Raw genomic sequence first — 25,197 nt, forward strand, 5'->3', positions numbered from 1 at the left:
GAGACACAACAAAGATTTTTTTAAAAAGCACTCATAGGCTGTATTAAAGAGTTTAGGTTTTTATCTGCTCATAAAAATGCAAAGAAAGGCTTTTGGCTGGTGATGGGGGTGGGGAGACAGGATCCAAATTATGTATTTTATAAATCATTTATGGCTGCTGTAGGAAAAGAGATTGTAGACGGCATTATGGTAGATGTAGCAGATCAGGCCAAAGGTGATGGTAGCTTGACTTAGGAAAGGTAACGATGGAATTAATGACGCAATTTGGATTTGTGATGTAACTTGAAGTTAGACCTCACAGGATTGGTTGATAGATTGAAGATGGGATGTGAGAGGAAGAGAAGACTCAAGGGCTATCAAGGGCTTTGGACTAAACAGCAGTGTGAACAGAGTGAATGAATGAGTGAATGGAGGAAATTGGGAGAACTGGTTTGGGTTAAGATATGACAGGTTTTATTTGGACGTATGAAGTTTGAGATGTTCTGCTATGTGCCCCAACTAAGAGGTGGTATTTAAAACTTTGAGAGTGAAAAAGAAAATCTAGAGAATGAGTAAAAATAGACACCTGAGTTACTCCAACAGTCAGGAAGGACAGAGGAATCAGCTTCTCCCAGACTAAGGAGGAGTGGCCAGTGACTAAGGAACAGTCCATGAATGTTCTGCAAGCCAAGGGAAGACGGTTTTTCAACAAGAAGGAAGTAATTAACTGTGACATAGGTTTTTGAGCAGTAAAGTTAGATTAGGGCTAAACACCAGTCACTAAATTGGACATGAATAAATGATTGATGATGACAGGGAAGTGAGTTTCCATGGAGTAGTGGTGACAAAGTCATGATTGCAGACTGAAGATGGGCGAGGTGATGAGGAAATAGAAACAAAAGCAACTCTTTCTCAGATCAATGCTTCCTTGCCTCTGTCATACTCTGGTTTCCCTGAAAGCAAATCCTGAAGCACGAATGTGAGAGAAACTAGTCTATCTGGAGATAATCCTGGAGGCAGAACCAAAGAATAGGGAAAGTAAGACTGGAAAAATATAGAAGCCAATATAAGTTGTGTTATTGAGTCGATTAACACAGTGGGCCCAATCCCACTGGGTGACCCTCTGAGAAACGATGCATGCTGCTCTTCAGAGTTGTGTTCTGGAAAGCCAATACATTACCAGGTAGTATATAAGCTACTACAAACTTAGAGGCTTAGAAAAACACACATGTATTATTCATAGTTTTTGTGAGTCAGATATTTGGACATGGTTTAGCTGCGTTCTCTGCCTTAGTCTCACCAGCTGCAAATAAGGTGTTAGCTGGGCTGCACTTTCATCTAGACTGGGGAAGGATCCACTTGCAAGTTCGTTCTGATTCTTGGCAGATTTCCTTATGGCTGTAGAACAATGGGCCTACTTTTTGCTTCTGTTGGATGGATGTTGGATACCATTAAGTCCTACTGGTCAGCAGTAGTTTCTAGAGGCCATTCCAGTTCTCTATCACAGGACTTGCTTAATGTGGCTGCTTACTGCAAATCAACAGGAAGAACCTCTTTCCTCCATCTGCTAAAATGGAACGTTATATGGTATAATCATATGCTATATGGGTGACATGACATCCTATCACCTTTACCATATTCTATTGATTAAAAGCAAGTGGTAGTCCCTGTCTTCATTTCAGAGGTGATTACACAAAAGCATGGACACCAAAATGTGAGGAACCAAACAGAAATGTGGAGCACATATCCACTGACTTCTGTTCCCCTTGGGGCAAGCATGGGTCCTCAGGAGCAATAGCTCTTCTAACTTTCTGGGCTGCACCTACACGCAGACTGAGAGACCTAAGAGACACTGAAGAGGTGCTCCAGGTGAACTCTGGCAGGTATGTGGCTGACTCAAAGACATTTGCAACAACAGTATCATTTGGGTCTCTGCTAGGTGGATTTTCCTATAAAGGGACCAGAGAAAATAAGCCAATAGCTGAAGGACTGCTTGAGGTCGACAAGTTTTATTTGTATGAAAGAAGCAAACTGCATAGTGATTGAGAGCGTAGATTCTCCAAATTATAGTGCCTTGTCACATCCTAGTACCACTACCCTGAGGTGGTCATTTAACATTTCTGTGTCTCAGTTTCCTCATCCATCAAAATGGAAATAATAATAGTTCCTAATTTGAATGAGCACAAAAAGAATTATATGTAAAGTTTTTACATTATGGCACATAAATACTAATCCATGTTAACTATTATTTCTATTAAACATTTCTGTTTATTTTTGGAAATGATCTGGGCAAGAGCAGATTGTGGATGATGTAAGAGAGGCTTAATTTCATGAGCAAAGATCCTGAGGAAGCAAAAGATCATGGGAACCAGGGTATTAATGGAAAGATTGCCTTAAATTATAAAGGATGGAGGTGAAAGTTCACGGTATACCTTTTGGTAGTCTGGTAGAGCTGGTGGTGGAAAGATAAGGAGGTTCTCTTCTGCATCTATTTTGTCATTGAAATCAAATGCAAACTTACCTGCTAAGTTATGAAAGTAGCTTAGAGAGTTCAGCAGAGAGTAGGTATAAAATAGGGAATTGACTAGGTCAGTCTTTTGAATTGCTGACTCTAATCCACAATAAGAAATATTTTTTAAGGTGTGAACCAGTACACAGTTCATACCTATAACATGGACCATAAATTCCATGAACAATACTTACTATTCCTGTATGTAACACACACTGACTGATAGTTTCTGTTTATTGTCCTTGAATTTGCTAACAATGCAGGTGGCCCATCCTTACAGTTGATTGGCTGTTTTTCAACCAGTTAGCTGTGTCTCACTGGTTGAAAAACCCTGAACTTGGGTAACAGGGAAGAACTGTGGGTCAGCACTGAGAGTCGGCATGTTTAAATGGTTTTTTTTTTGTTTGTTTTTTTTTGAGCCACATTCCAAGATTCAAGTGAAATTTATAAAGTAGTTGGTAAACAAGGTTTATCCAGTAACAGGGTTTTGCTGAGTGACTACAAAGAGAAGGGAAAGGAGGTGGAAGGTTATGGTGGACCAAATCAAAGCAATAAATAAATAAAGTGAAGCTGAGAAAGAAAGGAGATGATGAGCTCAGTGAAACTAAGGAAAGGGGTAGGGTTTTTCCAAGAGACTGAATGTTGCCAAAAATATCGTTGGAAGCTTTCCTAAAGGAACTCAGGCAGAAAAAGAGTAAAAAGGAAAAGAAAAGAAAGAAAGAAGGAAAAGAAAACAAAAATAAAAAAGGAAAAAAGGAACTTCCTAAGTAATTGAGTTTCAGGCACATATTCAGACATAATATATAAACTGAAGCATCAAAAGAATTCTGGGATAGACTGGAGCATTTATCTGTCAAAGACATTTTATGGGGCCACTTACCAGCTTCATGCTGGCATGGAGCTAACACCAAATTAATCCAGCTACCCTTGCTTTCTCCTTGATTTGCATCCCTACACACCAGACATTTGCAATATAATCTCTTTGACTTGGGAGATATTTGGAAATCAAAGGTATGTTAATACTGAATTACCATTTCACTCATATTTAATTAAAATAGAATCACAGGAAATTATAAGAAAGTGAATAGATAGTTCATCTGGCCTAACTCCTCATTTTATTGAAGAAACGTACACCCAAAGAAGCAGGTATGTGATTTATCTGAAGATGCAGATGAGTTCTAAGAAGGTTGAGATAAAAATTCAGAATTTGGGTCTGTATTCCTTTCTCTTGAAAAAAATTCATGGAGATAAATTAATCTATTAAGACCAAAGTGGTTGAAAACTATAGTATTTTTTTTCTTTCCTTTTTAAACCTAAGACATATTGGCAGGTTTTAAATTATTATTATTCTTGGAAGAAACAGTACACTCAATTGTAATCATAAAAAACAAAACTGAATCTGCAAGTTAAATCTTGTTCTAGTTTCTAAGAGATTATCTAAATTCTTTTACAGTGAGCCACCAATGAACCATATAAAGTTACTTTTATTAATTATTTTTATTAATTAGAACCTCCTTAAATGATATTTATTCTCCTAGGATTTCCATATGCCTTATGCAAAAAGGAATTTAAATTACTGATATGTATATGAAAATTTTATGAGGTAGGGGAAACATTAAAATAATTAGACAGTAACTATCTTTTCATTTAAAAAAAGTACAGGATCCAGACCAGATCCCAATGTTACAATGTTTAAAATGTAATGAAGACTGCATAGTATTCATTGGGCAAAGACTAACTTTGGTTGAGTCCATGACAGGAAGAGGAGGTAACAGCCTTGTTATAAAATGAACAATTTACTTGGTTCACCTTTGCACAAATATTGTTTGAAATATTTCATGTGGTAGTTCTTGTAAACTGATTATCTCTTCTTAGTCCAGCCAGTACATGAAAACTTGCTGATAAACTTTATGTCTAAAGTGAAATTTTAAGAACAAAAGCATATGAGTGCACTTAACTATGAGATAAAATTTTTTTTTGCTTCAATTCATTAACTGTGAATATGACATGTTCATTGTAGGCTTGAAGTTGCAAGGCCTAAGATTTAAAGGTTTTTTTTTTTCCCACAAGTCTATACATTTCCAAAAAAAAACAAGCCTATGAATTCATTATTTGATTTATTAATTTCCTCTTGATTTTATAAATAATAAATGCTGGTTGTAAAATGGAAACACAGAGACATAATGAAGAAATATTCCGACTGGAGATTACCACTCTATATACTAGCATATTACATAGTCATTCTTATATGAATTGGGGGTTATATTGATCTGGAGAACTGTCCTACTTGTTCATTAATACTGCATGTTATACCTTTTATTAATTAAGTAGCCTTCAAAATAAAAAAAAATTGCATGATATTCTATTGTCATAACCATAGCTATTGATATATTCATGAACCAAGAACTAAGATGTGTCACCTCATTTATTCCTATTTTTCTGTCCCCATTTTACATATAAGAAACGTGAGGCTTCCTTGACTTACCAAGATTCCTCAGTTAGTGAGAACAGAGTTGCAATTTGGATTCATATCTTTCAGACTACAAAGTCAGCACCCACATCACTATATCCGTCACCCTCAGTTATGGTACCCTGTATTACAATAATGTATTATAAATCATTCATGTTCCTATGATAGGACATTTAGTTTATTTCCAATTATCCAGTTTCACAAACTGACATTAAGCACTTTTGCATGTATGTGGAATTTTTGCACCATTATCTTACCTTTTCAGGATAAATTCCTTTTACCTGATTTGACTTTTTTTTTTTTTTTTTTTTTTTTTTTTGTCTTTTTGCCTTTTCTGGGGCCGCTCCTGCAGCATATGGAGATTCCCAGGCTAGGGGTCTAATCGGAGCTGTAGCTGCCAGCCTACACCAGAACCACAGCAACGCAGGATCCGAGCCACGTCTGCAACCTACACCACAGCTCATGGCAACACCGGATCCTTAACCCACTGAGCAAGGGCAGGGATCGAACCCGCAACCTCCTGGTTCCTAGTCGGATTCGTTAACCACTGCACCATGACGGGAACTCCTTGACTGGTCGTTTTGCATCAAAGTTCTGTAGGTTGACTTCTGCCTGCCTCCTTTCAACCCTGTCTTTATGAATGTCTCATTCTATGTAGTTTCACCTCATGTCCTTAGTTCCTGGAGATTTTCCAATTGACCCATTAACATTCCTTAAGCTAAAAACTCTTGACTTTTCCCCACATCCCTTCCCTGTTTCATAGGTCCTTCTGAAGCTCCTAGCCCTCATGATCATCCAGTGAGCACTGCCTGTCCCCCTACCTGACACAGCTTCCCCAGGACAGCACAGGACTGCCAAACAGCTGTCACCTCATAGGCAGAGTCACATGTTGCACCTGGTATTGACTTTCCTTGTCCTATTTGTTTCTGGAGATTTGGCAACCTTGATTTGTTTTGGGGATGTTTGCAACATAATTTGAATACATTTTATTGGCTAGAGGCATTTATATGGCAAAATCAGTTCATTTTTAGTGAGCATTTCCTGAGTGTCCTTGTCCCATGATCTTACCTCGAGACTATGCCTCAAGTTCCCCTCCAAGTGGTTGGCAGGAATTACAGAACACAGAGTTCATTCTGAAATGATTAATTTACTGAACTGGTAGCATTTCACCAACTAATGTGTCTCCGCTCTGGTGCATTTCTAGCATTTTGCTTAATGTATCTTATATGAAGAAGCAAACTTAAAATACTGCAGTTTTATAAACTTTCAAATAATCTCCCACATCCAGTTACTCATCCCTATCCATGGTTCTCAATCTTTAATGGATGTAAAAATGACTTAGGCAACTTACTAAAAAGTGCAGACTTCCACACTTTTTCCCCAAAGCCTGTCCTCCCTCTGATTCTGATTCAATGAGGGATTTTTTTTTTTGTCTTTTTATGGCTGAACTTGCAGCACATGGAGGTTCCCAGGCCAGGGGTCAAATCAGAGCTGTAGCTGCTGGCCTACACCACAGCCACAGCACCGCCAGATCCGAGCCACGTCCACAACCTACACCACAGTTCACAGCAATGCTGGATCCTTAACTCACTAAGTAAGGCCAAGGATCAAACCTGCATCCTCATGAATACTAGTCAGATTCATTTCCACTGAGCCATGACGGGAACTCCCCTCAATGAGGGATTTTTAACAAACAAAACCCTGTGATTCTGAAGCTGATGATCTGAGAACCACTCCAAAAAAAAAAAAAAAAAAAAAAAAAAAAAATGCAAGCAAACTATTTCAGCAAGGCCACCCTAATATTTGCCAACTGTGAGAGAAACAATATTTTGCTCCATCCTCATCCTTGCATCCTAGCACAACTAAAAGCAAGCAGGCAACTAGCAGAAACTCCATAGTTCTAACCCCTTAGCTCTGCCTGGATGTCCTGTAGGGGTGCAAGGGACAATGACACCATGCCTTGTCCTGTGCTAGTGTGTGGGCACCTAGAGTAGCTGATTCATCTTGTTTCTTCTCATACCAGCATGAACAGTCTATACTAGGAAGACTTTATATTGCTGTACTGGGGAGGCATTAAATCACTACACGCAAAAAAAAAGGAGAGAACACATGAAATTGTGTTTAAAATTCTCAGAAAGTCTGGCAATTCAGGACAACAAACAGGATGTACTCTGCAGACAAGAGAGAGAAACTGAGGCTTCTCAGCTTCAGGCCTAAGTAATTAGAAAGAAGACACTATTGGAGTTCCCGTCATGGCTCAGTGGTTAATGAACATGACTAGCATCCATGAGGACGCAGGTTTGATCCCTAACCTTGCTCAGTGGGTTAAGGATCTGGTGTTGCCATGAGCTGTGGTGTAGGTTGCAGACTCGGCTCAGATCCCATGTTGCTGTGGCTCTGGTGTAGACCGAGGCTATAGCTCCGATGGGACACCTGGCCTGGAAACCTCCATATGTCGCAGGTGTGGCCCTAAAAAAAAAAAAAAAAAAAAAAAAGAAAGAAAGAAAGAAAGAAAGAAGACACTATTTGTACAGGAAACTCAGGACAGCCTGACTGGATGTGGTAACATACTCTGTCTTCAGACACAGGAGTTAAAAGTACTAGGTCAATAGGGGTCTTCTAGCAGAACTGAAGAACTGGGGTAAGAGCTGCAGATCTACCTAGATATGGTGTAACCTCTTGGAGCTTCATTATTCAAAGAAGTGGAAAAAGGGATGGCTTTGGGTATGCAGAAGGAAAAGTATTTTGTCCTCAGGACTTTACTGCCTAAGGGGTCTACCAGGGCAAAATCTGGGGATTTCAAGATGGGCTTGACTGGAGGATTCTTGAGCACATGTAATTATTTATAAAGCTTTAGAATTAGTGCCATTTTAAGAAGTGGATCTTCTTTCCAATTGGAACAGTCATTTCACAGTATTTCAAACAAAGCCATCCTTTGCAGAAACATCAGCAATCTGCAATATGTTCAGAACCACTGGATATAGAAACCCAGTCATCAGAGGAATATGATGAAGAAACATATGGCCAACTGACAAACATTCTAAAGTCAAAAAAAAAAAAAAAAAACACCAACCAAACCTTTTTTATTATCCAACGTCTTTTTTCTTTTTTTTTTTTTTTGTCTTTTTGCTATTTCCTGGGCTGCTCCTGCGGCATATGGAGGTTCCCAGGCTAGGGGTCTAATCGGAGCTGTAGCCACCGGCCTATGCCAGAGCCACAGCAACGCAGGATCCGAGCCGCGTCTGCAACCTACACCACAGTTCACGGCAACGCCGGATCGTTAACCCACTGAGCAAGGGCAGGGATCGAACCCGCAACCTCATGGTTCCTAGTCAGATTCGTTAACCACTGCGCCACGACGGGAACTCCTATCCAATTTCTTAATTGAGTTTTGTTAATATGAAATGGGTTGTACATGTGACTTATTTAAAAATACTTAGTTTCACTAGGAGTGCCTTTTAGGTGGACCACTCTGAGTGATTTTCATGCTTGAAAACTATTTTTTATTCAAATGTCTTACAGCCACCCTAGGAAAGGAGTTCTATTATTACCCATTTTATGATGAGAAAAAAAAAAAGAGACAAATTACGCAAATTAACCAATATCCCACAGCATCACAGTCTTTAGAATAGTAAAATTAGATAAAAGCGGTGATAACAATGGACCAATTAACTTTCCAAATCAAATTCTAAAAAGCAGAACAGAATTCTAAAAAGGAGAGTTACTTCTTTAAGTAAGAAAAATATAATCCCATAAACTCATATCAGAAATATGATTAGCAAGCACACTGATTTTTAAAACCTATTTATCATAACTAGTAATATACAAGAATTTTATACAAAATTTATTAAAAATAACTTTGAGAAATAGTATTTTTGACTGAGCAGAAATGAAAATGTTGAAAAGACAAACTGATTATCAAATTACCCAATGTTAATCCTTAAAAATAAGTCAAAAGCCAACTTTGTGAATTCAAAATAGACATATTATTAACAATCCTAAATATTAGAAATATATTTAAAATGTCCATACAGTTAACATACATCAAAATTCATTGACTGAAATTAGCTGTAGAATTAGTCTGGATTTTGTATGGCTATTAAGTTTAATTTTGTCTTAAAATTCAAAATTCATATAATTTGGAGCACTTCTACATTTGTTAAGAACTGTAATCCAAAAATATTTTTAAAAAACTTTACAAACACATAGACATAACTAGCTATCTCATCTAAAAAACTATAAAACAGTTATTCCTAGAGAGCTTTCATGATCCCTATATTTCAAGGCTTATTTCAAAAACCATCACTATTTTGCAGTTATAAACTGTGTCTTTGCAATAATGAACTGTAAATACACTACTATATACTAAATATCCACATCCCAATTTTAATTACACTAGTCCTTTTGTTAACATAAAATGTTACATCTAATAAAAGCATGGCATATTTCTACTTTTTGATGGCAGAATGAAAGGGTCTTTGTTGAGGAAGTATTGAAGCAATCACCAAGATATTTGGAACAATAAAGTCAACATTATGTCTATTTTAAGAAAAGCCAAGAATACATGTGCTTACATAAAACAGAAACACAGAATAACTCACTTAATAAGAGAGGAAAAGGGAGATGGCTTTTAAAAATATTTATAGTCTCCAACCAAGTAGGAATTTTAAGAAAAGAAGAGAAAGAGAGGGAGAGGGGGAGAGAGGGGAAGAGAGGAGGAGAGAGAAAGACAGAAAGATGAATGAAGAACCAAAGACCAAAACCTTGCAGGAGTAAAAATACATTCTTAAAGCACTTTTTAAATTTAAATTTTGCAGAGAGGGTGGGTAACAGAGGAAATGTAAATTCAGTGCTGGATTTCAGGGAATACAAAGTAGAAAGTAAACTCCAATAAAATGGAATTATAATAGTCAACGCTTGGTTGGGAATCTCCATTTGCATTATGAAGAAAGTCATGCCTCAAGACTAAAACAATATTAAAAATGCAGTATATACACTTTAGAATGTTTAGAACAGCAGTCTTCTAGCACCACTCAAACAATTAATTAATTAGGTGATGAAGATACTGGTAAAGCAAGGCCTCTACAATTTTCCATTCGGTTCTACTTCAAGTAATCTATGTTGTAGACTTGAATTAATTACATTTTATTGCACTCTCAGTTGGTTGCTGTCCTTATACCCAAATGTAAACAATAATGCAGACTTCCTTAATTTTGCTATCTGCAGGTGTCCTTAGGTGGACGACAAGTAATTAAAAACTACGTAAAAATGGGAAGTTTGTGTACTTATTTATAGCATCCCTCTGCAAATGTGCATCTGGTTAAAAGAGATCCCAACAAAATCAAGGCGGAAAAGCCCCAAACATAGCATCTTCTCTTTTTTAAAAAGCCTGCCTTGTACTAATTAAAAAACAAAACAAAACAAAACAAAAAACAAAAGACAATAAAGCTACTGGCGTCTGTAGACAAATTAGAACACGCTCATCTCTTCATGCATGTTTCTGCTAGTGTCCTAAATTTGGGTTCCAAATGATCCAAAAACTCAAGCCCATCTTCTTCTTGCCGTTCACTGCAACAACCCACAGAACCAGCCGCTGATCCTCTTCCTTCATATTTATATGTAAGGACATAGTCTTGAGCGTGCGCATGACTGTCATCCTGATTACACAGCCGGACCTTCTGCCAAGGGGAAAAACACAACACATTTTATTATTATTATTTTAAACACCAAGACTTATTAGCATAAAAATAATTGCTTTGATTTACCTTTCATTGTTTAATTTTTAATCAGAGTGTGTCCTCTAATGGATTCCTACATATAAAAAACGCACATGATTGGTCTATATCATAAATCACACCATCAATACACTACATAGCATGTTTCTAAACGTCACACATGTGGCAGCAAGTATACAAGTGTCCCTTTTAAGTAATCACTGCTTTCTCTTGCAAAATTATGGCTAAAGCAAAATGCATCCATGAAACTGAACTTGAATGGATGTGGGCTCAGAGCTTTCCAGATAGGCATTAGTGACTGGGCAGGCGGGAATTGCCTTGGCCCACCACACTTGTGGTTTTTAAGATATGACTCGTCCAATGAGAAATGGTAACACAAAGGCATAAGAAAAAGAATTTAAATATCATCTCGTTATTTCAGCAAGAATTAAAAATCCAACAAAATACGAGGAAAAGAAAATATCCACTTAGCATCTGATGGTCACCAAATCAAAATAAAGGAAAATCAAACTTCCAGTTAGTAGGTTAATCATTCACTGAACACAAAGGCTACTAGATGGTAATCATTTAGAAAGTTGAAAAGAAAGCAGAATAGGATTGTAGGATAGTTCAGGAAACTCACTTCGCCAAGACGGGGCTGCGTGTAACTGTACCACTCGGAGCAAGTGTATTTGCAGTGGTCCGTCTCTATTTGTCCTCCTCTGCAGGAATCCAGGGTGTGCTGTCCACCTCCCCGACACGATTCCAGGGTGTGGTGATGCCCAGCCCCCTGGCAGGACTCCAAGGTCTGGTGCCCTCCTTTCACCATTTCAATCGTCTCCTGTCCTCCATTTTTCACTCCAGATCCCATGGTGCCACAAATTCCCTGGGCAGAACCGCCCATGGTATGGGTGGTGAAACCATTCGTGGAATACTGAAGCAAAAAGGTTGGCATTGGGGAAATACAGAGGAGAACAAGAACAAGAAAATTAGAAAAAGAACAAACCATACTGATAATGCCATGAATTTTCATGCTAAGTGTTCTGAGGGCAGGAATTAGATCGGTCTTGGCAATTCTGAGCACCTAACTCTGTGCAATACAAGAAGCTGACTGCAGACGTAAGTGGTCTGAACCTTGAGACAAGTTGCAAAGCCTGATGTATATGCCCTCTTTGAAACTTCTGATACAATGAGAGATTCTCACACTAAGTGAAGTAAGTCAGAAAGAAAAAGACATTGACACATGCTATCACTTATATGTGGAATCTAAAATAGGGCACAAAAGAACCTGTCTACAAAACAGAAACAGAATCCCAGAGAACAGGTTTGTAGTTGCCAAGAGGGAAGGGGGAGGGAGTAGGACGGACTGAGAGTTTGGGGGTGATATATGCAAACTATTACATTTAGAATTGATAAGCAATGAGGTCCTACTGTATAGCACAGGGAACTATATCCAGTCTCTTGGGCTAGATCATGCTGGAAGATAATATAAGAAAGGGAATATCGATATCCATCCATATATATATATATATGGATGGATATCCATATATATATATATATATATATATATATATATCCATCCAAGTCATATATATATGACTTGGTCACTTTACTGTACAGCAGAAATTGGCATAACATTGTAAATCAACTTATACTTTAATCAAAAAAACTCCCCAAACTTCTTAGACTACTGTACAACTTCATTTGTTAAATCCTTCCAGCATCTCACACCTCAAAATTAGAATTCCACACTATTGTCTCACATGGATTTACCCTGAATCTAAATTCAGTCCCTTCAGCTGACTAGAACAGAAACAGAAACACTAACTGGTATTTTTATTCAGTGCCTAAGGGAGGTTCCCTTCAACTAAAACAAACTTAAACGAAGGTTGCCATAGAAAAATCTTCACAGCAATACTAAATCCTTGTGATATAATTAAATAAAAATAAATTGGCAGAGAAAATAAGAATACCAAAGCTCTGGTCACTAATTTTCTATGCCATGTTTTTGTAAGAAACTCTAAGTTTTATTTTTTCTAATACTCTCCTAGATGCTATCATCCTTTTGTTTTCTATACTGTTCCTCCTTCAATCATCGATTATGTTTTTTGTAGGGAATTTACCTGTTCCTCCTCCTATACATCCTAGGCTAGAAATCAAAGTGGGAGCAGTGCATTCACTTGTTAACATTATTGCTTCTTTCTCACCTATATTACAGCCTGACCGTCTCCATTAAAGTGCTTCCCACACTGATCAAAGCCTGTCGTCTTTTTATTACTGTTGCCAGAAAATAATTACAACCATTATGCTGGTGATCTGTGAATAACTAAATGAAACGTCTTTACAGTACAACCAGCAGTTTCAATATATAAAATAAGACTGGGTCTAAAATTGAAGCCATGACACATTCAAAATAGAAAACAATGACATGCCAAAGGATTTTTACTATTAAGTAACATGATATGGCCAAACTGAAATGTCATATATCACCACAGGACAATGGCATTTTATGTGTCCTATGGGGCTGAAGACATTGTACGTATTGTAAGTTACCTGATTTCAAAAGAAACTTGCCCAAAGATCATTAAAGTTAGTGAGGCTAATTTGTCCTTGGTGTTTATTTTGAAAAGACAGTTTACCACTTTGTCATCGCCTGGAGCTTCAGTGTTTGACACGATGAGGTTCTGCTGGGCTAAATCATCAGGGAATACTTTTGGTTTTTTGGCTGTCCCAGTAGCCCCACAGACTAAGGTAAACAGGATACCTGGAGGATGACAGAAATTCCCTCAGTTTATCATAAAAAAATGTTAAGAGTCAATGGTGACAAACAGGAAGACAACGTTCCAGAAAACACAAATATCACTGCCTGTGTCAAAGTAGCATCCAGTGCAAAAGGCTGCCCTCACCAGCTATACACAAATAAGAACATGCAAAGTGCTGTATTTCTATGCTGAATTTTATGTTTATCCTAACTAGGACAGCACCGGAACTATACCTGACGGTGCTTTCTTTTTTCTTTTTTTGTCACTTTTTAGGGCTGCACCCACAGCATCTAGACGTTCTCAGGCTAGGAGTCTAGGGGTCGAATCAGAGCTGTAGCAGCCCGCCCACACCACAGCCACAGCAATGCCAGATCAAAGTTGTGTCTGGGACCTACACCCCTACAGCCACGCCGGATTCCCAACCTATTAAACAAGGCCAGGGATGGAACCTGCATCGTCATGGATACTAGTCAGATTTGTTTTGGCTGAGCTACTATGGGAACTCCCTGGACTTTTTTTTTTTTTTTTTTTTTTAATTTTATTAAGTTGATTTACAATGTTCTTTCAATTTTTGCTGTACAGCAAAATAACCCAGTTACACATAAATATACACTCTTTTTCTCATATTATCTTCTATCATGTTCTATCACTAGTGATTGGAGATAGTTCCCTGTGCTACACAGCAGGATCTCATTGCTTATCCATTCTAAATGTAAGAGTTTGCATCTACTAACCCCTAACTCCCAGTCCATCCCACTCCTTCCCCCACTTCAATGTATAAATTTAATGTGTGTGTTAAAAAGACAGGTAGCTATAGACCAATGAGCAGCCTAGGCTATAACAGTGCTGATGCTAAGACTATGTGCTGAAAGTTATTTTAAAGGCTATGACCTGAATTCACAAGAGGACTTACAAAATAGCAATGCTATGCCCAATAATATTGCAAGGATGGCCCACGTTCCAAGTATCACTCCTCCGTTGCCACCAATCGGACTTGCACGAATGTCACAGTCATTTACAGTAATACAGTCACATAATACAACGTCTAACTGAGTGATGCGTGACTGGCCAAGTCTATCCGTAACTCTCACAGGTACTGTGTATTGTCCAAACTGAGGGTCATTCTGATAGGAAAGACGTGCTGCTGTATCTGAAAGAAAATAAAACCAAGTGTTACAGAATGTCATTGATTTCTGTGGAGCATAAATAAGGGGCAACAGGATAGTCATCTTATTTCTCTACAGATGGATATTCCTGATGGGTATGGCACCAGTGCTATATGATTGTAAGTGTGTATGGATATAGTCTTTTTAATCACAGAAAAGTCTGTCTATGCCTTTTTAAAATAAAAGTCTCTTGGGAGTTCCATCGTGGCGCAGTGGTTAACGAATCCGACTAGGAACCATGAGGTTGCGGGTTCGGTCCCTGCCCTTGCTCAGTGGGTTAATGATCCTGCGTTGCTGTGAGCTGTGGTGTAGGTTGCAGACGTGGCTCAGATCCCGCATTGCTGTGGCTCTGGCGTAGGCTGGTGGCTACGGCTCCGATTAGACCCCTGGCCTGGGAATCTCCATATGCCGTGGAAGCGGCCCAAGAAATATAAAAAAAAAAAAAAAAAAAAAGTCTCTTGGCTTTTGTAATAATCTGTTTGTATATCTGTCCATAAACTGGAGTTCCCTGGTGGCCCATTAGTTAAGGATTGGCATCTGTCACTGCTGTGGCTCAGGGCATTACTATGACGTAGGTTCGATCCCTGTCCTGGGAGCTTCCACATGCCACAGGTGTGGCCAAAAATTAAATAAATAAAACATATCCTTTCTGTCATAAACAACTCATCAAGAGACCGAATTTTATCACATCTCTTAAAATGTTAATATAACCAGTCAGTGTATATTTTCTTTTATGCATGATTCATCAGAGGATTTCATGGTATGAAATTTAGGATGTTTCCCTTTACTTTGTTTTCATATAGTATGCCAAACCTTGAATATATTATCACGGCATGAGTCATGCTGCTGGAACTTCTTGTGGTCCCACAAGACACTGGGACCAACTATACACTTTTCATTTTTTATCTATCTATCTATCTATCTATCTATCTATCTATCTATCTATGGCTGTGACTTCAGTGTGCAGAAGTCCCCAGGCCAGGGACTGAATCATTAGCATAGCTGAGACCCAAGTCAAAGCAGTGACAATACTGGATCCTTAACCCACTATGCCGCCAGGGAACTCTGGTTTCAATATTTTTTTTTTTTTTTTCAGTCAAGAGTAGAAAATATCCAGGCCAAAATCCCACACAGTCTTGGATACAGAGCTAAAAATGTACAACTACTCAAAATGTAGATTATACATGCCCATGCCCCAGAATAATCCTTCCCTACTTCACTAGCCCAGTGTCACATTTTCATTACTTTATATTTGAAGCTCTAAATATAAACTTGGATAATTGGGTTAAAAAAATCATTGCATTTAGCTAGTTTTAAAAGAAAGCATGGTTGGAGTTCCCACTGTAGTACAGCAGAAACAAACCCAACCAGGAACCATGAGGTTGTGGGTTTGACTCCTGGCCTCACTCAGTGGGTCGAGGATCCAGCATTGCTGTGAGCTGTGGCATAAGCCGTTAGCTACAGTTCCAATTTGACCTCTAGCCTGGGAACCCCCATATACCATGCATGCAGCCCTAAAAAAAAAAAAGAAAGCATGGTTATAACCTAGGAAGTCTACATTTGTGTAGGAAATAATAATAATAGGACTCCCCCGGTGGCTTCGTTGTAACTACTCAGCATTGTCTCTGTAACAGCTCTGGTTCGCTCCCTGGCCTGGCAATGTCCATGTGCTGCAGTGCAGACACATGTTATTTAAAAAACAACAACAACAACAACAAAAAACAGGCGTTCCCATCGTGGTGCAGCAGAAACAAATCCAACTAGGAACCATGAGGTTGCAGGTTCGATTCCTGGCCTTGCTCAGTGCGTTAAGGATCCGGCATCGCTGTGAGCTATGGCATAGGTCGCAGACTCGGCTCAGATCTGGTGTGGCTGTGGCTGTGGTGTAGGCCAGCAGCTACAGCTCCGATTAGACCCCCTAGCCTGGGAACCTCCCTATGCCACAGGTGCAGCCCTAAAAAAAAAAAGACAAAAAAAAAAAAAGACTAACACAATCAAAATTTATGATTTATAATGTGCCACAGTCTACTGCATTGATTATATTCCTTACTTCCTCTATTTTACACATGAGTTAACTAATACCCATGAAGAATAAACAGTATGTTTTACCTAAAGCCTCTTTAGGGTTTGTTCTTCTTAACTTGGCATTTTCCAGGCTTTGGGGCTATTTCACCACCCAGTAAAACTTTATTAAAGTTCCTATGGCATATGGAAGTTCCCAGGCTAGGGGTCAAATTGGAGCTACAGCTGCTGGCCTACACCACAGCCACAGCAACACCAGATCCTTAACCCACTGAGCGAGGCCAGGGATCGAACCTGCATCCTAATGGATACTAGTTGAGTTTGTTACTGCCCACAAGAGTGCCACAACAAGAATGCCCCCGTTTTTTTTTTTTTTTTTTTTGTGATCATATGTATGGCATGGTCAAAGTTCCTGGGCCAGGGATCAAACCTGAACCATAGCAATGACCCGAGCCACTGCAGTGACAACACTGGATCCCCAACCCACTGAGCCACCAGAGAACTCCTAAACTAACAAAGTTTTGATGAGCATAATCCTGCCAATGTTTCATTGTACTAAGTAAGAATATTTTTTAAAATTACCACCTTCTTTAACATTACGTAAAAAGAAATGATATCATGATACCAGATCAGTAGAAATCACATCCAAATATAAGATTATTTCTCACATATTCCCATATGTGTGCTGGAATGCTGTGGTTAAAAAACACTGAAAATTCTGACAGTTCACAGAGCAACTGGTCTATTATAATAGGAAGTGGAAGCACATTCATTGAAAGCATGGGGATGAATACCATTTGGGGCATTTTAAAAGCAACTTCCATTCAGCTCACAGTGGATCCTGAGTTGGGAAAGCCAGAGTGACATGACGTGACCCGCAGGTAATATGGACAGGAAACACACAGAACGTGTGGAGAGTTAAGAGCAAAAGTAGCCCAGACAAAAGTTCTCTCTGTTGTTGCCATTCTTGTCACCATGGATTGTAACATGGGTAAAGTCAGAAGTACAGACTGGGGCTGAGTTAGGGGAGAATCCCATGCAGAAAACAACAGACAAGAAATGGTCAGACGTCAAAGCAGTGCAGAGAGGAAGGATGGCATGGTGGGCACAGTGACTGATGCACACCCTGTGATCAGGGACATATTATCCCAGAAGCTTGGGAGGCTATCAGAACCTTGAGTGATTTTGTCCTCTTGTATCAGTCATACCCCTGAGGGCAGCCCCATCCCCTGATGGGGCAACGGGAGAGTAGAGAATTCACGGTCACTCCGAAAGGACATGTAGCTCAGACCCCCCACATGTGAGCCTAAGCCTCTGCTTTGGCCTGAGCTGCAGCTTTATTTCTTTTTGCCCAATCCTGCTTCCCTTCCTTTCACATATATTGATGCCAAGGAAACTCTTCAATAAATGCTCTGCCTCAGAGTTCCCATTGTGGCTCAGTGGTAACGAATAAAACTAGTATCCAATAGGATGCAGGTTTGATCCCTGGCCTCGCTCAGTGGGTTAAGGATCTGGCATTGTGGTGAGCTATGGTGTAGGTCCTAGTAGATATGGCTCGGTTCCCCAAGTGTTGTGGCTGTGGTGTAGGCCAGCAGCTGCAGTTCCGATTTGACCCCTAGCCTGCGAACTTCCATATGCCCAAGGATGCAACACTAAAAAGACAAAAAAAAAAAAACAAAAACAAAAACAAAAACAAAAAAAAAACTGCCTAGAAAGTCTGTCTCTTAGGGAACAAAATATTAAAAAACAAACAAATAAAAAAAACCAAACCAAACCAAACCAAACCTATGAAGGCACTAAAATTACTAAAAAGCTAAAGTGTAGTCTTTTTTTTTCAGTTATGTGTTCTTTCTTTTTTTTTTTTTTGTCTTTTTTTTGCTATTTCTTTGGGCCACTCCCACGGCATATGGAGGTTCCCAGGCTAGAGGTCGAATCGGAGCTGTAGCCACCGGCCTACGCCAGAGCCACAGCCACAGGCGAGATCCAAGACACGTCTGCAACCTACACCACAGCTCACGGCAACGCCGCATCGTTAACCCACTGAGCAAGGGCAGGGATGGAACCTGCAACGTCCTGGTTCCTAGTCGGATTCGTTAACCACTGCGCCACGACGGGAACTCCTTCTTTCTTTTTTTAAAAAAATTGATGTATAGTTGATTTACAATATACCCAGTCATACATTTGTATATATTCCTTTCCTTATATTATCTTCCATCAAGGTCTATCCCAAGAAACTGGATATAGTTCCCTGTGCTCTTCAGCAGGACCTCATTGCTCATCCATCCTAAAAGTAATCGTCTGCATCTATTAACCCCAAAATCCCCATCCTCCCGCTCCTTCCCCCTCCCCACAATGAGTTATTCTTCTCCTTTCATCAGCATATAAATAGTTCAGACATCCTGATGTTGAAATGCACAAAGTAGCATTTAGAAATACATACCGTTAATTTTTGTCAGTCTCCACATTCTAAATACATCTGAATCAGAAACACCATCCAAAGTGAAGTCGAAGGGTGGGCCATGTATGGGTTCATCAGGGTCTACAGCAACAATCTCCGCTGATGACATGGTGCTTTTACAGATTATCACTCTCGATTGAGGTATGAATGGGCCATTATCATTCACGTCCTCCAGTACAATCCCCAGTGTCCCAGTACATGTTCTCCCATCTAGAAAATTGGATATGAAAATACATCTCTTTAATGTTTCCATTTTTCACTGGGAAATTATACTTTGAAAAAAATTTTTTTTTATTATTTATTAGGATTTCAAATGGGCTGTACAGAAAAGAATTGCTATTGAGATTTATCATTCACTCAGTAAAGAGCTGCAACAGACATGGGAACTTTTATGGAGGTGAGCGTCAACTGATTTTTAAAAGGAGAAAGGAAGAAAGGACCAACAAGAGCATTTTTTGGTATATTTAAAAGCACAGGGAGGAGTTCCTGTTGTGGCGCAGTGGAAACAAATCCAACTAGGAACCATGAGCTTATGGTTTGATCCCTGGCCTCACCAGTGGGTTAAGGATCCGGCATCATGGTCAGCTGATGCGGCTCGGATCCCGAGTTGCTGTGGCTGTGGAAGGCAGGCAGCTGTAGCTCCAATTAGACCCCTAGCCTGAGAACCTCCATATGCTGCGGGTGCGGCCCAAAAAAGCAAAAAAAAAAAAAAAAAAAAAAAAAAAAAGCACAGGAAAATTCAAGGAAGCAGGAAAGCACATAAGCAACATCAATGTTCTGAACACAATGAAGGAAAAGGCAGACCGGTGGGAGTGACACTGGAGCATAGAGCCAAGGGTCCTTGAAAGCCAACCTGGGGGCTTGCAGTTGAACATGCATAGAGAAAGCACTGGGGATTTTGGAGTAGGGGAAGTGAAAGGTAGAAGATATGTATTTGGAAGATGAGAACAAAAATAGTACATGGAAATATTCAAAGCACATTAAGACTCCAGAAGTGGAAAGCCACTGCAGACCAAAAGCATCCCTCTGGGATGAAGCTTAAAGAATTCATCATCTACCTGTAAATTCAGTAGAAGCTTCTTGAAGAAGTGCCTTATACAAGGCCCTGTAGAAGAGCATCTGGAAGATTCTCCAAGAAAAAGTGCTGAAGAGTCTCAGCCACAAACTAGCAATACAGTTGTGAAATCTGACACTGACCAGAAATCCAGGACTTGTGTCTCTAAATCATTTATTCTTTCTGCTTAATAGGGAGGCCTTGGACATGAGAGGTGGAGAAGAGGATGAAAAACACCTGTGCTACCCTTATATGAAGCTGCCCACTTAGGAAAGCAGGAAGACTAGACACGGCCCTGGAGCCATAACCGTGATCCAGCAACACCACCTGTGATATTTCCAGGGTCATCACAGGCCAGGGGCCATAGCCTATCAATTTAGGAACTGGTTCTGAAATGAGCTCTACAGAAAGTAACAGGGTGGAGGCAACCACAAGATCACTATGGGATCAATTGGGAGAGAGAAAAAAAAAAACAAAAGCAGAAGGCACACTGATTCCTCCCATTTCATATTGGCTTGCAAATTAAATTCCAGAATAAGCAAAATTATGCTTAAAGGAAAGCCAACAAAATCACCAATCAGAAGGATAACTCACTCTATGTAAGATATTGTTGAAACATGCACATTTACTATCTTAAAAAACATAAAGAGGGTTAACTGTTTAAACAAGAATGAAAATGATAGCTCAAATTCCAGTAGAAGTAAAATAGCAACATTCATTTCTCAGGGACTCTAGAGGAAAAGGATAAATAGAAGGGCAGGGAAGTAATATTTAAGGAAATAATTGCCAAGAATATCTCACAATTAAAGAAAAACATAGATGTTCTACTTCAAAATATATTCTGACTGCAGCATTGGGTAAATAAATTCGCAGTATAAATGTTAAAATAAAACTATATACAGAACACAGTCTAGGGAACTATAAAAGCTATCTGGATGCACTAACCTACAAAGAGGCAATTATTGGAGTTCCTGCCATGGCTCAGCAGAAACAAATCCAACTAGTATCCATAAGGATGTGGGATTGATCCCTGGCCTCACTCAGTGGGTTAAGGATCTGGCGTTTCATGAGCAGGTCAAAGAGGTGGTTTGGATCCCGTGTTGCTGTGGCTGAACTCATAGGCCAGCAGCCGTAGCTCCGGTTCGACCCCTAACCTGGGAACTTCCATGTGCCACGTGTGCAGCTCTAAAAAGAAAAAAAAAAAAAAGGCAATCATTAAACAGACAGTAGAATAAGCATCGGCAATAAGATACATCCAAAGATACTGGAGTACTACCTGCATGGTGCTGAGAGAAAGAAGGGGTTAACTCATAATTCTCCCACCCAAGTCAAATATGATCAAATCAAGCATGAGAACTATTAAAATTTTTTCAGAACAATAAAACTGACAGGGTTTATCACCCACATCGCATCATTGAAAGAACTAGTAAAGGATGTAGTTCAGCAAGAAGAAAAGAGAACTAAGAGGGAAGAAATGAGATGCAAGACATAAGACAACTTTCTCCCACTTTGGACAACTTTTAAAAAAGACAGAGGAAGCACAAAGATACGGATGCACGTATTTTACCTCCCTGACAAGCTTTTCTATTATGACAGAATAATCTCACATCTCAAACCTCTTGTTCTCATGCTATGGGGTGTTTTCTTGCTCTTTCTAAAAACGGGGACTGATGGATGTCTTGACTATTTCTTTCCATTTGGGTCCACACACAGAATTGAAGGCACTCGTTTTACTGATTGAATCTGGCTACTCGTAATGTCTTTAAAAATTGACCTCTACAGTGTTTGCTGTTCTACCACTGTGCTAAATGCTTGAATTTTCCTTCCATGAAATGTTTAGAGTTATTCAATAAACTCCATTTTTTTTTTTGCACATTGTGATTAGTAATAGCATAGAATATTTAAACGAAAGATTTTACACATCTAACACAGTGTTTCACAGCTCTGATTTTCATCTGCTGATAATATTCTTTTATTCCCTGGAGGGCATGCATGCACTGCTCACCTTCTAATACTATGATTCTATGTGGGTAAATACCAGTCCCAAAAATGAAGTCTTCGAAGGTGACCAACCCATGGGTCCATGATTTACATGTGTGGCATTCTCCTGCAACTGTTTTTAAAAACTTAAAAGCACAATCCTCCCAAAAGCTAAGATCTTAAATAAAAATAGAAACCTAAAACTCAGCTATATAGGGGAGACACCTGGGTGAAGCTGTCAACTGAGGTTAGACCAAGAAGAAAAAAAAAACTGAACTCAAAGCTTAAGAAAGAGCTATGTTTAGGAGAGGTGAAGGAAGTAAAACTAGAAAGCATACAGATAAAGAGAGGAATGTGTAGAGCCTTGAGGGGGAGTTTTAAAAGAGACAACAAGTGCTGTAGGGAAGAAGGAGGTGGATGTGAGCACGGACCCTGAGGTCGGTGTTCACAAGGAGAAAGCATTTCTCATATGGAAGCAGCTGGGAAGGCCCAAAGTAAAGAAGCCAGCATAGAATTTAGAAAAAGATAAAAGACAAAAACAAAAAATACACTCAGAAGATCTCAGTTCATACAATTAAAAAAAAAAAAAATAGTGGAGTTTTTTATCCCCTACCAGTTTCAAAAGAAATGAACGGAAAAGGCCCCATTCATTACACACTGAGTTTACACAGTGATGACTAGCAGTGCCCCTCAACTAAATTCTCAAAAACATTCAATCTCGCATTTGTCTCCTCTGCAACAGAGGAGGATGTAGAGTAAGATTATAGCCACAGTCCCTCATTCCAGACAGGAATTTTTATCTCATTGATCAGCGCACCAAGTGCAATCAGAAATATAAAATAATGGATTGGATTTCCACATTATTTCCTTCTTTTCACCTGTCTTTGATCAAAAAGCGTGTCTTGACAAAGTGACAAAGGAAGCTGAGGGCTAAAAGGATAGTCTTTAAAAATTCATAATGATTACAACTTTACCAACTTAATCAATGGATAGGAGCTATTTCTCATTAATTTAGAAAGCCAAAATATCTACAACATCTTCCAAAATCATTTTAATTTCTAATTTTGCAATTATTATGGTATAATAACTTAGATTTCTTGTAGTTAACATATTTATTTTACAGACACACAAATTCAATTGTTTGTTATGGTAAAAATATATTTTATGTACTAAATGGATGTTATTTATCACTGTGCTCATATTTCAATTTTATAGGAGTCATAGAAAATGATTTTATATTTTATACAATTATGTGGGTTCACAGTGTTTGTTTATCTAATTTTATAATATCAGAATCCTAACCCCTAAGTATACTGTTAGTTTTCTGTAGAAAGACAGAACTTTTTTCAGGAGTGAACTGTGAGGCAATAAATATAATTTTCTTGCCAAAGTGAATATTTTAAGAGATATGACTAAATAAATTGAAGCTAATTTTACAAAAGCAATTTTCTCAAATGTTAATGATTATTCAATTTTAATAAATTATAGTCTCATATTTCTACAATTAAATTATTTTAGTACATCCCAAATTGAGGATACTATTGGAAAGCAGCCATGAGTTAATAAATTATCGCAAACCCCTTAATTACTCTGTCACCTGAGGATAAATAACGTTTTGAGACTGTATTTAAATGTATGTGGTTGGTTTAAAAACTGAGGATGGACGTTCCCATTGTGGCGCAGTGGAAAGGAATCCAACTAATTAATATCTATGAGGATGTGAGTTTGATCCACGGCCTCGCACAATGGGTTAAGGACCTAGCGTTGCCATAAGCTGTGGTGTAAGTCTAGACAAGGCTCGGATCTGGCATTGCTGTGGCTGTGGGGCAGGCCGGTGGCTACAGCTCCGATTCGACCCCTAGCCTGGAAACTTCCATATCCACGGGTACAGCTCTAAAAAGCAAAAAAAAAATAAAGAAAGAAAGGAAGGAAAGAAGGAAGGAAGGAAGAAAAAAGAACTGAGGATGTATATAGTTGAGGGTGTATGTTGCTGGCTTAAAACCAACCTTCTTACCTTTGTCTGAAGCAAGGATTGTAATATTATATATACCATTTCTGATGGTCTCTGCTTCTCTATCCAGGCTTCTTAAAATTACAATTGATCCTGAGTTTTCATCAACAGTGACCCACCCTTCTGGATCACTTAATTTCTTATACCTGTTAATAATGAGGAATTAAAATAGTAAATTACAATACTTGTATGAAAATAAGTTCTATATTTTAAAAACATGGTAAATCTGGAAATTGACTAAAATAGAATTACAAATACCTTATGTCACTGCTACTGCTTGTTTCCGGGTCATATGCTTTATATCCATTGACCTTTGTTCTCACTGGTGAATTTTCTTTAATTCGAATCGTTTGCACTGCAGGGCTGCACTCAGGGCCTTCATCCTGATTTTCTACATTAACGGTGACTGTCGCTGTGTTCATAGCTGATCTTGCACTACCAACATATGGAGCTTCATTAACTACACCAATTTGCAGGGTCATCTGCTGTTTTTCCTCATAATTCAGTGGCTATAGAAGTAAGCATGTTGAAAATCAGATCAATACACTTCATATTTGGCAATGTTAACTAGTGTGAAACTAGTTCGAGTCAGAGATATGTAACTGCTGTATCAGGAACAATTATTAAAATATTAAACATATACCCACAAATGTGCTGGCGGTGGAAGGAGGGTAATCCCTCAACTGATTCTGTATTTGGGTGGAAGCAGCAAAAAAAAAAAAAAAAAAAAAAAAATCCTCAACTGCAAATTTGACACAAGTAATAATCATAGATCCCAATGATGATTTCAAAAAAGGATTTAATGAAATGTTATTTGAAATATCACTTTAGGGACTCCATATCCCAATCCACAATAATTTACTATTCCATTAATTTGGGGAGACCCTAACCTCCTGAGATGAATCTAATTATTTGCACCTGGCTTGGGGAAGAAAAGGTTAAGTCAAATTTTATAAAATGTTTTAAGAGAAACAAGAAAATGGAAAGCTTATGGACTTTAAACTTTGCTTTATGTCTTTTATCCCAGTTACTTTCTAAAAGACAGTAAAGACTAAGTTGGACGGAAGGTGTT

General features: G+C 38.7%; 1 protein-coding gene across 3 annotated transcripts in view; it reads right to left on the reverse strand.

The window, feature by feature from the left end:
* Positions 1-8,438: 8,438 nt before the first annotated feature.
* Positions 8,439-25,197, reverse strand: part of DSC2 (desmocollin 2) — a 39,035-nt gene continuing 22,276 nt past the window's right edge. For 2 of the 3 annotated variants that reach the window (XM_021096208.2, XM_084964416.1), the window contains exons 10-16: positions 24,384-24,634; positions 24,129-24,271; positions 19,063-19,290; positions 14,348-14,584; positions 13,312-13,436; positions 11,316-11,606; positions 8,439-10,636 (exon numbers count right to left, since the gene is read on the reverse strand). In XM_021096208.2, coding sequence (XP_020951867.1) covers positions 10,439-10,636; positions 11,316-11,606; positions 13,312-13,436; positions 14,348-14,584; positions 19,063-19,290; positions 24,129-24,271; positions 24,384-24,634 — 1,473 coding nt within the window. In that variant the 3' untranslated portion in view covers positions 8,439-10,438. Of the gene's footprint in view, positions 10,637-10,723; positions 10,770-11,315; positions 11,607-13,311; positions 13,437-14,347; positions 14,585-19,062; positions 19,291-24,128; positions 24,272-24,383; positions 24,635-25,197 lie in introns of all 3 variants that reach the window. The other variant, XM_021096210.2, reaches the window with a different exon arrangement.

The sequence above is a fragment of the Sus scrofa genome, chromosome 6 (assembly GCF_054392235.1).
Source record: "Sus scrofa isolate SSC_HxYL_T2T_F1_AM1 chromosome 6, Sscrofa_HxYL_maternal_Yorkshire_Landrace_v2.0, whole genome shotgun sequence".
Lineage (NCBI taxonomy): Eukaryota > Metazoa > Chordata > Mammalia > Artiodactyla > Suidae > Sus > Sus scrofa.